Source organism: Pristiophorus japonicus, chromosome 17 (genome assembly GCF_044704955.1).
Source record: "Pristiophorus japonicus isolate sPriJap1 chromosome 17, sPriJap1.hap1, whole genome shotgun sequence".
Lineage (NCBI taxonomy): Eukaryota > Metazoa > Chordata > Chondrichthyes > Pristiophoridae > Pristiophorus > Pristiophorus japonicus.
In genome coordinates, this window is record NC_091993.1 from 9,628,390 (window position 1) to 9,645,464 (window position 17,075).

Here is a 17,075-nt window from a genome sequence, read left to right on the forward strand (position 1 = left end):
TCAAAGGAAATTCCTTGCTGCTACACAACAAGACATTCTCACCAGGCAGGTATCAAATCAGCGCAGGCCCGAGGCAGGCCCCGAGGGGAGGCTAGGGATGTTATTACAGAAGAACTTCACAGATACAAGACAGGATGAAGATTCACACTAATGAAAGATAGAAGTGCTCTTAACAATCACCAAATATCACAGCAAGGCACAGAACCCAACATTTGTGGTAATGACTGTATTGTTTAGAAGCTGGAACAACTTATTAATTATTTTATTTGGGGGCAATTTCCTGTACACAAGTTAGCCATTTGCAACAACATATTTCTTCTTTAGTGAATTCAAATAGTTAGTTTAATATGACATTCTGCCTGTCTTTTAAAAATATAAATTGCAGTTCATGTTCAGCATGAGAAACTTATACATTTGTTTGCTATATATCAAACATACTTACTGAAGGCTCCAAAGTACATTTAAAAAAAAATTTCAATCATCAATAACCGTTCCTGTGTTGTAGTTAACCATTACTCATCTATTTGCATCATTTTGTTTCTTAAAAATCCTCAGTCCTAACCTAGTATTTTGTGTCACTTGCAAGTTTTAACATAGAAAGAGGGCTGTGGGTGGGGGTGGGTTAATGCTAGGTTTATGTGGCTGCATTGCAATAAATTTAAACGCAGACTTGGTGGGTAAGATTTTGTTCCTGCATTTCACTTTGTTGAATTTCAGTGTTGGCTCGAAGCCTAAAATGTGCATGGTTTTCAGAAGTACTTTTCAGAAACCTTTCAGAGGTAATCGCTTGGAGAATTCCATGTGCACTGAAAGAGGACTTAACCATCTGCCCCTTCCGCTGCCCCTGCCCCATCACCTCTGCCCTCTACAAATCCTTGCTGAAGCAATGCTTAGTAAACCAAAGGCAGAGTTGCTTTGCAGGCCTTATTACATGAGGCTTCCTCGCTCCCAACTAACTGCCAATCAATCACAAGCAGGGGTCCAGTTCCACTGGGATTCTTAAGACACATTGTGCATATCACAGGTTTCCCTTCCTTTTCTTCACAGAAAAGCATCATCTGAAGCCCCTTACTGCCTAAATTATCCAATCGCTTGTGTAAACCAGCCAATGCTTTACTGAACAAAATTCTATGATTGTTTTCATGCTTGCGCACTTCGAAAACAGCAAGAGGTATCGCTTCAGACTTTCACACAGAAAACAGGAGTATTTTTCCCCCATTGAAACTCTACTGCTAATTTGCTCAATTGTTCTGTAACCGGAGAAGCTGAAACACTAAGCAAAGCAACAGAGTAAACAAGAGGTCAGCTGCCAGGTCAGCACAGAACAAAGCTTTCTTCAGAGATGTCAAACGCAATTTCATTATTCTTCTCGCAATAGTGGTATGCCATCCTGCCCATTTCTTGGCGGTTCTTGCTTCAACAGCTCTCAAAAAGGAATAGCCTGAAGAAAAATACTGTCTTCTCAACACCCCCCCCCCCCCACAAAAAAAGTCAGCTAGCTACACCCACAAGAAACACTTATCTCTTCTGATAACAAATTAGAAATGAACAGAAATTTTTTTTTATGCAAGAGAAATGTTTTTTTTTTAAATCTCATAATACTCCTGTGAAGCGCCTTGGGACATTTCACTATTCTTAAGGTGCTATATAAATACAAGTTGTTGTTGTTGATATAATTTAGGAATGACTGTTGCAACTGGATAAACTTTAAGTCAACTCGAGTTGTAGTTGGATAAGGAAGATGGATCGCATATTGCCCTTGTCACATAAAAGACAGTTTTGCATGCAAATTAACATTCTTCACATATCAATTCATGAGACACAAGCGTTTCTACAGTTTGACACACAAATTCCGACAATGAAGGTCTAGACTCGTGCTCCAGTTTGCATCCTTCTTCACCCCATCTATCAAATACGCATTAATATCTTGCCACAGAAGAGGGCAATAAAACTAATGCACTAATCAAGAATTCCCTTGGCTCTTTCCTAAGCTGTGAAAAGCAGGAAATGGCCAGGATGACACCCAATAAGCCACATTAGGTTGCATCAAAGCAGTTCTACTTGTGTGGCTGCTGTTCATTCATTCAAGAAAATGCACGTGCTTTTACTCTGCCTGCTCTGTTTAACGGGGCCTGCAAGTGATTGTTGGAACAGTTCATACAGTACATGAGCACTGTATGATTTTCAAGTGTTTATATATCTATAATTCAAAGTCGATAAGGCAGACACAAGAATCTCTAGTAAACCAGAGAAACCAAACCCATTTTGACATTTATTTTTCAGTTTGAACATTTTTTCTTTAAACTGGCTTAACCATTTGATGACCAAAATGTTTTATTTTGTTGAAAACTGGCTAGTTAGATTTTAAGATGCATTTATAAATCAAGAAATAGTCTTAGCATTCTACATATTTCTTGAATTCCCAATAACCACCTCACCATGCAGAAATTACAATTGGTGAAATTCTTTGTTTGGATGCTGGAGGTTTTGAGTATGTGGAAGGATATCTCATCCTAAACAATAACATGTTATAAGCTTAGAACAACTTGTATTTATATAGCACATTTATCACAATATATCATCCCACGGTGCGGATTTCAAATTCTTAAGGAAACAATATGGAAAGTTCTGATCTAATCTTCATGAATGACTTTTATGTGAAGTTTAGAGCAGGCTATACAGTTCATGATAACAACACAGTGTCCCTTCTGCAGCTACAGAATACAAATTGCAACTCACATAGCTGAAAATGTAAAGTAAGAGAAGGGAAAACATGCAATTGGTTAACTGTGATGGAATACAGTGTCGTTCAGATCTTGAAGATTCCAGGTTTGATCCTTGGTCTACACGGAGTGAACTGATCTCAGGCAAATTAGGGGGGGCGTGGGGGGGGGGGGGGGGGGGGGGGGGGGGGGGTAAAATCAGCAGATGTCCTGCTCCTTGTCACAACCCAGTGACCTCTGCTGGACAGCAATTGTGTGTTGTGTGTCTGGATGTTGGGCGAGACTCAGCTGTGATGGCTCCATGGTTGAGACAATTTGTTGCCATTCTCTCAACTCACTAAGCATAGCCACCTGGGTAAGGTACTGGAGGGCAACAATCCGCCGTTGTGGGAGCCGCAGTCATGCCATCCCACAAGACTTTCAGGATCAAGCGCTTCCTCGCCAAGAAGATGAAGCAGAACCGGCCGATCCCTCAATGGATCCGCATGAAGATGGGCAACAAGATCAGGTACAACCCCAAGAGGAGACACTGGAGAAGGACCAAGCTGGGCTTGTAAAGCCAGAACATCACCATTGGCACACCACCATCATCGGCAATCTCTCCCGATCTGCGCCCCCTGTCCAGAGAGCAAATGAAAGCGCAGATCTCGAGCAACACGCAGCATTCTTGTTCCTGTTTCACGCCTTCTATTGTGGGAAATAAATATTGAGGTGCTTATCTGAAAATAAATATTGAGATGTTTAAAAAAAAAACACTTGTGCAATCACACTTGAGCACAAGTCACTTATTAAAAAGTTGGGGGGGGGGGGGGGAGGGAAGAAAACTTAGGGGGCATTTTTTTTTTTAATTAAAAAATTTCAGCTGCTCAATGTCCACCATTCCACGTTCTACTACAGTACCGAGGGCCCAAATTTGGCCAGTACAGATTTCTGGCGCACTCATCAGAGGGTGCGCCGCTTTTGTAGAACTCCAAGGGCGACAAAAATCTTTGTCCCGAGTTTGGCCGCTCCCCAGCCTCTCCTGCATGGTGGCATAGCTTGGCAATTGGATTCGGGGGCAGAGCCAGGTCCCGGTGCTGAAAACAGTGCCGGGACCTCTGCACATGCGCGCTAGAGTGTGCGCGCATGCGCAGTAGCTCCTCGCCCCCAGAATCTGAGTGTGTGTGCTGCAGGCTGTGTGGGAGGGGCCGGCGCTCGCCGCCCCTATCCCAGGCCGAGTGGCCTGCCGCACAGATCGGCCACTGCCTTCCCGTGCTGAGGGCTACGGGGCCGGGGGGGAAGGAAGTATCTTCAAAAATTTTCCAGCACTTTAACATCTAGCTATCTGTACGAAAAATATACTCAATTTAATCAGGCTGATAACACCTACACCCTGTCCAGTCTCGCTGCTTGGGATTTTAAAAAAACTAGCGTTCCTATCATAACACTGTCATTCGGAGGCTACCTGCGCTGATTTCTTAATTCACCGCAAGGTTTTTCTGAGCGGCACAAGTGGCCTCATACACTGGCCTAAGTTAGTTTGGAGTAAGTTTTAGCTGGCTAAACTTGCCTAAATGGCCAAAACAGGTGCAAGTGGCTGGTAATGCCCCCTTTTGAAAAAAAAACTAAACTAAAAGAAACCTAACACACTTGCACTGGAGCAAATTAAATGGGGAGAATTGCGATTTTTAAGTTACTCCAAAAAAAAAATCTTGTTGCTCCAAAAGAAACGGCAGAACTCCTGGGGAAACTTGGGCCCCTAATCTTTAGTGCAATCTCAACTGGAGCAGAAATAAGGGCACTACCAAGTGATTTCGCTGCCTCGGAGTTGGGTGGAAAATTTCAACCAGGCCTCCAACTCCTAACTGTTGTCCAGCAACGCGTGTTAGAAATGCATCTTTGGGCACGGAGCGAGGTTAACATCTGCCTTAGTCATCATGCCGTCTGGATTCAAAGAGTCTGTTGATACTGGGCAGAATGCAGAGAGTACTTGGAACCCTTGAAATTGCACTCCAGCATGGAGCTGGTGCCTTTCGAAGCAGAGGAGAGAGGAACAAGAAAGGAAAAAAATGGCATTTTATGTGCAATAAATGTTTTTAGACTGCATTTTATGAAGAGGAACATAAAGAACTGGAGCTCATTAAATTTTGAACTTCAACTTTCATTGAATCATAGAATTGTACAGCACAGAAGGAGGGCATTTGGCCTATCGTGCCTGTGCTGGCTCTTTGAAAGAATTATCCAATTAGTCCTATTCCCTTGCCCTTTCCCCACAGCTCTACAAATTCCTCTCACCCCCACCCCCTGTGTTATTTGGAGAGGCTCTTCCAGAATTTAGATTAATCAATTGTGTCTCAAATGTGATCCACAACTTATTTTTCAAATCCAATAAAAAGAATGATATTGGCCAACATCATTTGTTTGCAAATCATGCTGACCTAAACCAGCGGACACAATGGGCCAAATGTCCTCCTTCTGTGCTGTAGGATTCTATGATCAACTTTTTCTCCTGTAACTTCTGTCGTGATGGGAAATAATTTTTCTTCGAGGTTCTAACTCAGTCAGGCAAATAGATTCTCATTCTCACTGTCAGATTGGATAAATTAGACCAGATTTTTAATGCATCAACTGCTGGATTATATTACACAACATCCTCATTAATGGCAGAACCACTAAAGTAGCCAACAAAGTGGAGGTTTGCATCATTCATAAGCAAACTGCTCTAGTCAGCATCCTCAATCTTCATTTAGGAACGTGGCTGAACCAGTAAACCCGCTGAATTTTGAGTGTGCGTATATTGGAAAACAGTCACACAGAAACTGGAGTTTTGCTCAGAATTTGAGGGCAGCACAATGAACTTACCCAATGTAAAATGCATTTCAATTCAAGTCCGTTTAGTGGTTAGTAATTATCACTTTCAACTAGTTGCTTACACCTGAGTGAATCAAAAATAGGAAATTCATCACGTTGCCCACTGTCTCATGATTGCAAAATGTTAGATGACAATGGCGAACATACCCAGTCTTTGTGTTCACTTTTTCTCTAACTCAGGTACAAACAAAACTCCCACTATCTATAGTTATTCATCAACCAACTTGCTGGAAAGCAGTTTAAAAAAAAAATTACCATCTAATCCCCAGTGTGCGGTTAGCTAATCTAGGAGTAGAGAGCAAGGGCTACGGGAGATTAGAGATAGGAAAACAGGCCTGTGAGTTCTACTCCCCGTTGCTATCCAACAACTACTGCGGGAAGTGCACTTGTATATTGGGTGCGTTAAAAGCCTGTCAACGATCGCCAATAAGGGCCATTGTAGAACCATACCCCAGGAAAGTGGGGAAGGAAAAACATTGGCAGAGGAAGTTGGCAAAATTAACCCAGAAGATATTCGAACAGGACCTCTCACTGTTGTCCTGTAACCAGAACTGTAAAATGTTTTTGAGCCACACTGTAAATCAGCTCCAGTCATTATTGATGAACACCTTAAATAAGCCAAAATAAAGCACTGCACAGTCAAAAACGTTGCAGGGAAAGAACTTATTGCAGATCATATTTCATCTCGGGCTGCTTGTCATGTTCACTCAAACAAAGGCAGGAGGTTAACTGGTTGGATCTGCCTTTTAAAGCTCATTAGGTCCACTGGAAGGAAAAGCCAGCGTCTCTTTCTTCAGCAGCTCATAAGTTGTGCTCGAGTGAAACCTACATCAGAGAGAATGAAACTATCTGCTGCCACAGCACTTCAGAGCTGACAAATGACACTGCTGATGGATTATTCCTTAAACCCAAAACCAGTGTTCTCAGCAGCAATATGTCAGCCCCCCTGCAAAATGGAAACCAATTGGATAAGCAAGTGGCAGGAAATGGGATCCTCAAAATAAGCAATTTAATTCGACAGTGAATGCCTGCATTTTTTTAAAAATTCATACAATGCGCGTGCTCAATAGCAACTTTTTCAAAAAATACTCAAGACAAGTTACATCCAGCAAGTGTGACTCAATTGAAAGAAAAGTAGCAAATCATTGACAACTGTCCATTTCTAAACCAGTGAACAAGTAGCACATAGTGCCATTGTGGTTTATTCAGGCTTAACAAAGGTTGTGGGGGGGGGGGAATGGCAAGTTGCTTATCTACCATCTGTGAAGATCAATAAAATACATCAGCATTAGTTTGGACACTAAGCAAAACATCAGCTTCATCAATGCTACAAGAAACCACATCTGTGATCATTCAACATGAGTTTCTAAAGAAAAACTGTGAAGTGCAATGTAATGACCATGTAGAGTAAGTATATACTTGGCCAACATCCACTTAGAAGATTATAAGGTTTCATAATCTGGCTTTAATCATAAATCAAAGATGTTTTTAACTGAAAGAATCATCGGACGGTGTACAGCATTTTCTCACAAGATTTAGGTTAAGCAATTTATATATTCAGTATAATTGGCTTTTGTTAACTAAAAGTCAAATTGTATTTTTATTACATGGGAGTCTTACCACTGTTTTAGGTGGTACCTCAGCTTAGATCGACAAAGTCAGCATAGACCAAGGGTTTAATCTAGCGCCTGCTCGCTCAGTAACATGCCAAATGGTGCATTTAGTCATGATGTTATTGAGGAGTTGGCAAATTAGATTAAAAAAAATAAAATACGGGTTGCTGTAAAATACAACAATGACATTTTTAAACTACTGCGAGTTTTTTTAAAGTAATGCATCCTGTGATTAATAATTCAGGTCTTTAAGTTTTTATTCATTGAATAAGTCAAATTCTGTCTGGACTTTTACTGGTGTTTTGGTGACTACATTCTGCAATTTTTCCTGTAAAAAAAAATACAAGCAGTGGCCTTGATAAATGTTCCTCATCCCCTGAAGATGGTAACTCAAGTTCGATATGGTCCTGCAGTACTTTGTCCATGTGGCCATTCTTCATGTGATCAGAGACAGTGAATGTCAGTCAGTAACTCGATGATGGGAGCCCAGTGCTGACCTCACCCACACACAAGATTATAACATCCATGTAAAAGATCAGAATTAGCTACAGGCTACAATGATGAGGCAATTTTTTTTTTTTTAAACCTGAAAGAATCACTGGATATCTTACATTTTCTAACAGTTTAAGTTACCGAAGAACAAGAAATGTGGTAGATTCCACTCTCCCCCCCCCCCCCCCCCACATTACAACAGTGACTACACTCCAAAAGTACTTCATTAGCTGTAAAAATATTTGAGACGTCCGGTGGTCGTGAAAGGCGCTATATAAATGCAAGTCTTTCTTTTTACCTGGGGAACATGGAGGACAACTTTGATGTCCCACAGGTACCTCAGCTTAGATCGACAAAGTCAGCATAGACCAAGGGTTTAATCTAGCGCCTGCTCGCTCAGTAACATGCCAAATGGTGCATTTAGTCATGATGTTATTGAGGAGTTGGCAAATTAGATTAAAAAAAATAAAATACGGGTTGCTGTAAAATACAACAATGACATTTTTAAACTACTGCGAGTTTTTTAAAAAATCATACAAATTGCTTTAGACAAGGGCTAGACAGGAGTCATGATTTTTTAATGATAGCGCTCAACTCCTATCAACATGTTAAGTCATAGATGTCAGTCTTTTTTTTAAATATTCACATAATACACTCAGTACTTGTGATGTCTGTATATTTTAGTTCATGTCAATGGTTATTCTCTTAGCACCTTTATTTGAATCAGTTGATTTGAGAAAGCTAATAGTCAGAGGGGCAGTCCAGTACTTTGACACCCTTTTCCATTACATATCGGCACGACAAAACAGATTTGAACAAATTCCGCAGTGGACAGAGACCAGAATACTGACTCTTGGCACCCTGCTTTCTTTATGAACAGCACAATCTAAAGTCCAGCACACCACTGCAGAAGCTCAGGATACCTCCTCTTTCTGACTCCAGCCGAGTTCATTTTGCGGTGGAATGCAGGCTGATCTTCCACAAATCAGCTGGCTCAAAAGGGTCACTTTGTCACTTCATATGCAAATAGCCATAAACCTACTGCATGCTGTGATCAAGGGAAATGGAGAGTGGCAAATAAGCAGCAGAGAACACACATACTCCTGACGTAGGTTCAGGCAGAACTTGTGAACTTTTCTTTTGCTAGTCTCTGTCCAAACCCTGTCTGACCTTAACTACCAATACAGCTAAAATCACCACATAAGTGCCCCAGAAGGAAGAATTTCTCCCCCCCCCCCCCCCCCCATTAAAGACTTCTGCCAAAACATCTATGTTTTTAAGATTCGGGGCGAGATAATAATAAAGCTGCTCATTTTTAAAACTTTAATTTGTTCGCAAAATCAAGCCACTCAAAATCAAGCAGAATCCCCTTTTCTTACTTTTAAATGAATGTTTCTCAAAAATAGATTCCTTCAAAAAATGTACTTGAAGGAATGAATGTGCTAGTAGAAAGAACTAAATTAATCAGATAGATGCAGGCGATCGTTTGTTGCTAGGGTGGTTAGCAAAGCCTGCTAGAGTTCACTGACCACTGCCGAAAGATAACAAAGCCAATTCTCCTATGAATAGCCTGGGCCCAGAACCCAGGGGTCATTGGGTAGCCCCTGCAAAGGCTTTGTGGCAGTGTCTAAGTTTTCAGGTTATTGTGCTGACCATGCCATCATTTTAAGATGTCACTGCTTTGCCACAGGGGGAAGGGACTGACTTTCCTGCAGCTCTTTTGTCCAGAATTTTTATTTTTTATTTTTATTTTCTTTTTAAAAACGTGGTACCTTTCAAACCAAGGACATTTTATTTTGTCGAAAACACAAGGGAAAATGATCTTTGGGACATTTATCAGTGCGCACTTTTAGATTCTGCCTACTCACAGGTTATTCCCTCACACCCATTATGGTACAGAAACAGTTGTCTGCAAACCAAAGGAATACAGTCAGTTCTACAGTATTGCATCAGAGGTGCAATAAGGATTGGTTTATAAGGTTTAGACTACATTCAGCTTTAATAGCCAGATCAATTACAGAATGAAACATTGTCTTTAGCAAAATAGAAACCTTGCTCTCAGCTGTCTATTGTCTATTACATTTTGCCTGAAACGTTCTGAGTCATATTTTCCAGCTTGTATATCAACATCCTCAGCCCCAATCTGCAGACATGCAGATCGCAAATCTCAACAAAAACACCAAAATTAAATGAAGATGACCATACTTGTTTCAAAAAAAGTGTTAAATAAATGATATTACTTTTCATGTCATATGTCTGAGATCAGAGGACAATGCATCAGAACACATGCTTCAGTTAGTTTTCAAATATTTTTCCAAAGAGCTTCCCAGATGTAGAACTGAGCTTTGTGAACCAGAAAGTCAGCCTGTCCCCGACGAGTTTGTTTGGTGATCAGACCCAAGGCAGTAGTAGGCAGCGACCCTGGGGAAGGGATTGCTGGGGGCGGGGAAGAGTGAGAGAAAAAGAGAAGAGTTGCCTCTCCTGATTGTTGTCCGGTGACAAAAATGCACGTGGGGAGATATTGCACGAGAATGGGATCAGAATCACACGAGATGTCAGTCGAATGGCCTCCCAGGTCATACATAAGGAATGCCCATTGGAAGAGGTACCAGGGGACAGGCAGAGCCCATGGGATGGTTTCATGAGTAGAAAACTGGAGACAGGACTTTTAAATTTCCAAAGTGGAGACCAATTTAGTCAAAATAATTCACATCATGAGATCCACATTTCTGCCCTAATTGACATTAATTGTGGTTAATATAATTTTAAGATAGATTTTTGTACAACATGCACCTTAATATAGAAGGACCGCTGTAATTGCAGCCAGATCAGGAACAGAGTGTCACTTTAAATAATGGCAGAAGTCGGGCTTCATTGTTACTCACTATGAAACAGAATAGAATACGATAACTTTCATTAGCACTGTGTCCTCCTGCTCTCATTCATCAAACACTCCGAGCACAGCCTTTGCATTTAATCAGTGCTTTGAAGTAATTTAATGCTTTGCATGTTTAGAACCAAACAAACAAAGTTGCCACTTCATTAATATTTTTTCTTTGAATTCATTAGTAGCCAGATTCCAATATGCAGGAAGCCGATCACTAAAAAGCAGCTCGATAGTCCGATGAATGATTTAACAAAGCTTGACGTTTCCAGTTTTTGCCCATGGCTGAATGACATACACAAGCTTTATACATAAAATGATGAATGCCTGTCATTGTGTAGATAAACTCAATGACTGCTATTGAAGTGAGGCAGTGATAACACAAGTTTTAGCCTCGGGGCTATGTTACACTTATTAGGCCAACAATGGAGAGCGTTTTCTGAGCGAAAACCACAATTTTAAAACGGGTACAGTAACTCAAATTATTTGTCTGTTAAGTCAATGTTATGCAGTACTCAAAAGTGGTGGTGATTTTGGGCAACATACAGTTGTTGCCATAATTAATACCCTTTTTACCCCCCCCCCACCCCACATCTTCAGATGTCTCCCATTTTTTGCCAAAATGTCAGCATTCTGAACGGAAGCAATTTTTCCTGGTGAGGGCAAAAGGTTACACTGATTAAATGTCAATAACTGAAATTCACAGTAACCTGATAGCCCAAGGCTATGAAAAATTTAGCCAGGCTACTAAATTTTAATTCTTGGGTATCCTGCTGGCTACCTTTTCTATTCAAATGAAGACTGCTATAGGAAATAGATTGCCATATGACAAAACACACGCTAAAATGCATCAGATTCTTTTTTAAACCTTTTTTTAGCAAATCAACAAGGGGAGAAAGTCTGAACAATATATCAATATAATTCATTGGAGGGCACCACCAAGTCACTTGGTGAGCTAATAATGCTGATAAATCACGATGAGTCAGATTGGATCTCCCCCAAAATGAACAGACATTGCCAGTATAGTTTAGTTCGAATCTGCTCATTGATGGAACAAGGGAGCAACGCGGTGGCATCAGATATCACTTGATTCTCGTTTTCATTGTCAGAAAGACTCGCATTTATATAGCGCCTTTCACGACCACCAGACGTCTCATAGCACTTTACAGCTAATGAAGTATTTTTTGAAGTGTAGTCGCTGTTGTAATGGAGGAAACACGGCAACCAATTTGTGCACAGCAAGCTCCCACAAACAGCAATGTGATAATGATCAGACAATCTGTTTTTGTTATGATGATTGAGGGATAAATATTGGCCAGGACATGTTGTCATTACTGATAAAAATGAGTATGGTTCACTCTTTAATATAATGGGTTTAATATCAAGGACTCCCAAGTCAGATACAGCAAGCTTATATGGAGGGTAAACTGCTTAACACAGTCTAACTAGATTATCTTTATTGCATCAGTTGAAATGTCCATTTCCTAGTCTACCCACTTTCTCGGCCTCTGGGGTAAATTGAGCAGTAAATCTTCAGTCACACAAGCATAAACTGGGCAGTTACGTGTTATAGGCTTGCACCTATAGAAGCTGGGTTCACACTGCCCAAACTCATTTGACTGACCATTTTTGGCCATCAGAGGCAGGAGACTTTCATCCAATTAGTCTAGGCTAGATGCAAATCCAGGCCTAGGAGGTGAAAGGTCCCATATGTTGCCTCACTGTTTAGTACAGGCTGGATTACAAAAAAATCAACCCACTCCTCAAATGAGATTTCAATCTTCCCTTCTCCTGTCTTTTAAGCACTGAATTGTGCTCTGGCACATTCGTATAGGTACCATCAGCCCTCTGGTATCTTGCCCAAATTGCCTTCCTTTATGTGAAAGTCTGTCCAGCAAGTGTATTTGCCAGGAGGCTTTTAGAGCCACATCCAATCCACTCAGGGGGGAGGGGCACGGACCCTATCTAACTCCCCTCCCTAATCCAAGATAATGAGTGCAACTACAGGACTGTAACTGTCAGCTAATGTAATACAACTATGGACTAAACCAGTGGTCAGCACAGCATTCAGCCACTCGTGTAGGTTTTTTTTTACATACATTATTCACAATGAATACGACTTTTTGAGCTGAACTCATACCAGCTGGTGATAGCACAGCTTCAGCGATACGAGTCCCTGTTCATTTAATTGATTTAGCATTATTCCATTATATATAAAATCCAATTAAGTCAGAATAATTTGCCGTTCTAAGCACATTACACACACACACCACACACAAGAAAGTTCTATAAACAGTCCTTCTCCCTCAAAAGCTTAAAACTGGATATTTCAGCATCTCCAGAGTTAATTTTCTTTCTGGATATATTGTGCGAACCTGGCTTCTTTTTTTACATTTCTTAAAAACTTGTGAAAAACCATTTGTAAATGACACTGTTTTGAATAGTCAACGTTAATCTCCCTTCAGGCAGTGCATTGTTATGCTCAAAGGCAAAGTGAAGACTTTTCTGCAGGATACCAAAATATTCAGAGCCAGAACCATGCTGGAAAATGGTTTCGATAATATCTCAAAACAAATCCATTTTTTTTTAAAATGACAATCTTAATATTTCCACATTAAACACTGCAAGTGATTTTAAAGAATGCATCTCTTTAAAAACAAACTTTACTGGCGGAGGGAGGGGAGGGGGATATCTTTATATTAAAGGGTAACCCCTCCTCCCGGTTAGGTTGAAAAAAAGGTCAACTGCTGCACTCCCTCACCCCAGCTGAACCTCTCCCTCCCCCCACCTTTTTAAACAAGATGATGCACCTACAGGAGTCAATGAACAGCTCGACAGAAATAACACCAATCAGCATCCTTTCTGGGTCTCAATGCTAAAACAGAGGTGGGCAAGCCAAAAAAACTTCAGTACCATTTACTGAGGATCCACAGCAGACGTTTGCTGAGCCACTCATTGACCTACATGGGAAGGGGGGGCAGAGGGTAAGGTTGCGCTGTAGGTATTCCCCTACTTATTACATTTGTGACGTGGGTTCAAATGCAATGCAACGAAGATCTCCCTTTGTCTGGTGGCTACGTGGTCAAATATGAAATTATTTGAGCAATTTCAATCCAGTTTCTACTGGCATGGAAAAAATGTAACACTGGTGAAGTAAAGGTATGCTGTGCGAGTTAGATAAGGGTGGGAGGAGTGCGAGGGGTGTACGGCATGGACTGGTTAGGCCAAATGGCCCGTTTCCGTGCAGTTTATTCTATGTAAAGGCTGCTCTTTTAAAACTGAGGCAGAACAGCAGCGTGGTGCTGAAAGTGGGGCATGCCCTCCTGTTCCAGGACAAGGCCTGTCTGGGTGCTCACCTTTTCAAACCTCATGATAATATTTGCAAATCCTGAAATCGGCAACTGCAATTTAGAGAACCAGAGGGACGCAGGTTATGAAGAACTGTACAGGCACAGCTGCTTAAAATTGCCAAGAAAAAAAAACCCCAAACTGCTACAAGCCTAACTAAACTGGTAAATGGTAGATTGTTGATTCTATAAAGAACGACCGATATCAGCTATTTTTCTAGACAACATGTTCCATGTAAGCCACGTATACCTAACACTACAATCATGCAAGAGGACATCAAGCAACAGATCAATAAAAACTAACAGGGGAAAATGTGGTTGTGGTTAGCAAGCATGTTTTGCTCCGTCATCTCTCCTCCCCACAAACAACTGTGTGTGAGGCGGGGGGGGGTGTTGGTATCTTCCAATAAGCACCCTACTGTCCAAAAGAAAATCAATCGGATTTGTTACCACAATAAGCAGGTGCTGCTGGCTCATCTTCACGTTTAATCTAATATCCCATTTACACGGCAGCTGCTAATTCGGTTTGCAACTCATACACACAGCTGCCTTGAATTAAAATACATCACATACACAGCAGCAATTTGTTTACTCTGCTTTGTAAAACTGTCGCCCCCCCACCCCCAAAAAAAATCAAGCAGCACCTCACGCTGCCAGTTTCAAACCAGTTCAGAGTTACAATTATTCAACTTGTGTCAACTATTTGATTAAAAGCAACCATCATTTTACTGCCCTCTTGCATAACATGGCACCTCCATTAGCACCGACTGGAGCAGGTCACATGTCAGAGCAGAACAAATGATCAAATTCAATTCCAATTCCACACAACAGATCACAAATTACAACCATCTAATGAGACAAAGTACTTAATTAAACACAGCAAGAAAGTGCTTTTATTTTGTACTTTCTTCCCGGCCCTTCCAAAACTACACATCAAACTGACCTGGGTTGCTTCTGCCTCAACCTGACCGAAATTGGGCTACAGCAGAACTAGATGTAGTTGGAAGCTTTTCTAAGGAGTTGTGAGCAATTAGGAGACCTCCATTTGTGCAGTGACATAATGAGACAAGTTCCCAACCTGGCAGCGCTTTATAACACAACAATCTAGCTTCTCCAACATAAGCAAACTCATCACTTCTCATAGGCATTCTTGCAATCTTTACAGTTACCAATCCCCAAACAACTCCAACGTGAAATGACTTCAACAAGTGCTCCTGAACAAGACATTCTTCGCAATCTACCATCAAAACAAGATACGCTAAAGCCCTTTGACAATGAATGGGCAGAAATCTAATCCATTGCACTTTTTAATGAATGTTGTGCCCATCGAGATAAGCAGCATCACTATGAAAGTAGACCCATTTAGATACTAGGTGCAGATTACAGTTCTGGCGACTCTACCTCAATGGGTGCACTGGCAGATTGGACCCTTCTGAATCACAGAAGGTTTTCCAATTTCCCCCATTCATAAGGTCTCCCAAATTAAGAATGTCAATTTTACTGCCAAGTTATACCAAAATGTGAACAGTTTTGAGTTGTGTACCAGCCTCCACAATAAACTGGGTTGCAACTGCCCCAATCTCATTTCATGTGCAACTCTTGCAGCTTGACAGACAGCGTGCATTAATCCCAAGTTGGGATTTATTTCAAACCACATGTCATAACCCACAATGCCATCCATCTTAGCTCTGTCAGCTGTGGTTCAGTGGGTAGCACACCCACCTCTGAGTCACAAGGACGTAGGTTCAAGTTCCACTCCAGAGACTTGAGCACAAAAATCTAGGCTAACACTCCAGTGCAGTGCTGAGGGAGTGCTACACCTTCGGAGGTACTGTCTTTCAGATGAGACATTAAACCGAGGCCCCATCTGCTCTCTCAGGTGGATGTAAAAGATCCCATGGCACTATTTCTAAGAAGAGCATGGGAGTTATCCCCAGAGTCTTGACCAATATTTATCCCTCAATCAATGCAACAAAAACAGATTATCTGGTCATTATCACATTGTTGTTTGTGGGAGTTTGCTGTGCGCAAGTTTGCTGCTGCGTTTCCCACATTACAACAGTGACTACACTACAAAAGTACTTCATTGGCTGTAAAGCGCTGAGACACATCCAGTGGTCGTGAATGGTGCTATATAAATCCAAGTCTTTCTCTCTTTCTCTTCTAGAACCAGCTCAGATCATCAAAAATCCATTTCCAAAGTGCATTTCTCCCAATTTGCTCGAGCTGGTTGAAATGGGTAAGAAATGATCAGACTCGCATCCACTGGCACTTTGTAATGAAAGTCAAATAAAGTTCTGGACATTGTGCCCCTAAAATGCCCACATAGATAACATCACTGCAATGCAGTAAGTGCAGTGGACCATATACAGCAGACATCTCAAATCGCTGGAGAAATACCATCAACGATGTCTCCGCAAGATCCTGTAAATCCCCTGGGAGGACAGACGCACCAACATCAGTGTTCTCGATCAGGACAAAGCACTGACCACACTCGACCAGCTCCGTTGGGCAGGCCACATTGTCCGCATGCCCGACACAAGGCTCCCAAAGCAAGCGCTCTACTCGGAACTCCTACACGGCAAGCGATCCCCAGGTGGGCAGAGGAAACGTTTCAAGGACACCCTCAAAGCCTCCTTAATAAGGTGCAACATCCCCACCGACACCTTGGAATCCCTGGCCCAAGACCGCCTTAAGTTGAGGAAGAGCATCCGGGAGGGCGTTGAGCACCTGGAGTCTCATCGTCGAGAGCATGCAGAAAGCAAGCGCAGACAGCGGAAGGAGCATGTGGCAAACCAGACTCCCCACCCACCCTTTCCCTCAACCACTGTCTGTCCCACCTGTGACAGAGACTGTAATTCCCGTATTGTCACCCAAGAACTCACTTTGAGTGGAAGCAAGTCTTCCTCAATTTCGACGAACTGCTTATGATGATAATGCAGTAAGTATACACTGAAAAAGTGGGGGTTCTTAATTGTAGGGTGTGCATATCTACCAGCCCAGAATGTATCATGCAATAATCCATACATGTTACTTCAGTGCATTCTACGGAAGATATATTCTAGACTAATGCAAGCTACCAATCCCCAACTTTTAAAAAATGTTTTCAGACCCAATATACTGCTTCCGGAACAGTCTGTGCACACAAGAAACAATAATACCCAAA

At 41.6% G+C, this 17,075-nt stretch overlaps 2 protein-coding genes across 2 annotated transcripts in view; one reads left to right on the forward strand and one right to left on the reverse strand.

Annotated features, from left to right (window-relative positions):
- LOC139228115 (protogenin-like) overlaps positions 1 to 17,075 on the reverse strand; it is a 111,121-nt gene that overhangs the window by 82,758 nt on the left and 11,288 nt on the right. The window lies entirely within an intron of this gene.
- Positions 3,107 to 3,280, forward strand: LOC139228116 (large ribosomal subunit protein eL39-like). The gene has a single exon (XM_070859304.1). It carries the CDS (start codon positions 3,125 to 3,127, stop codon positions 3,278 to 3,280), a length of 156 nt encoding a protein of 51 aa, XP_070715405.1. The 5' UTR covers positions 3,107 to 3,124.

Bases quoted from the DNA above. Each gene is read 5' to 3' on its own strand.
- LOC139228116 (XM_070859304.1), top strand. From the start codon at position 3,125: ATGCCATCCCACAAGACTTTCAGGATCAAGCGCTTCCTCGCCAAGAAG.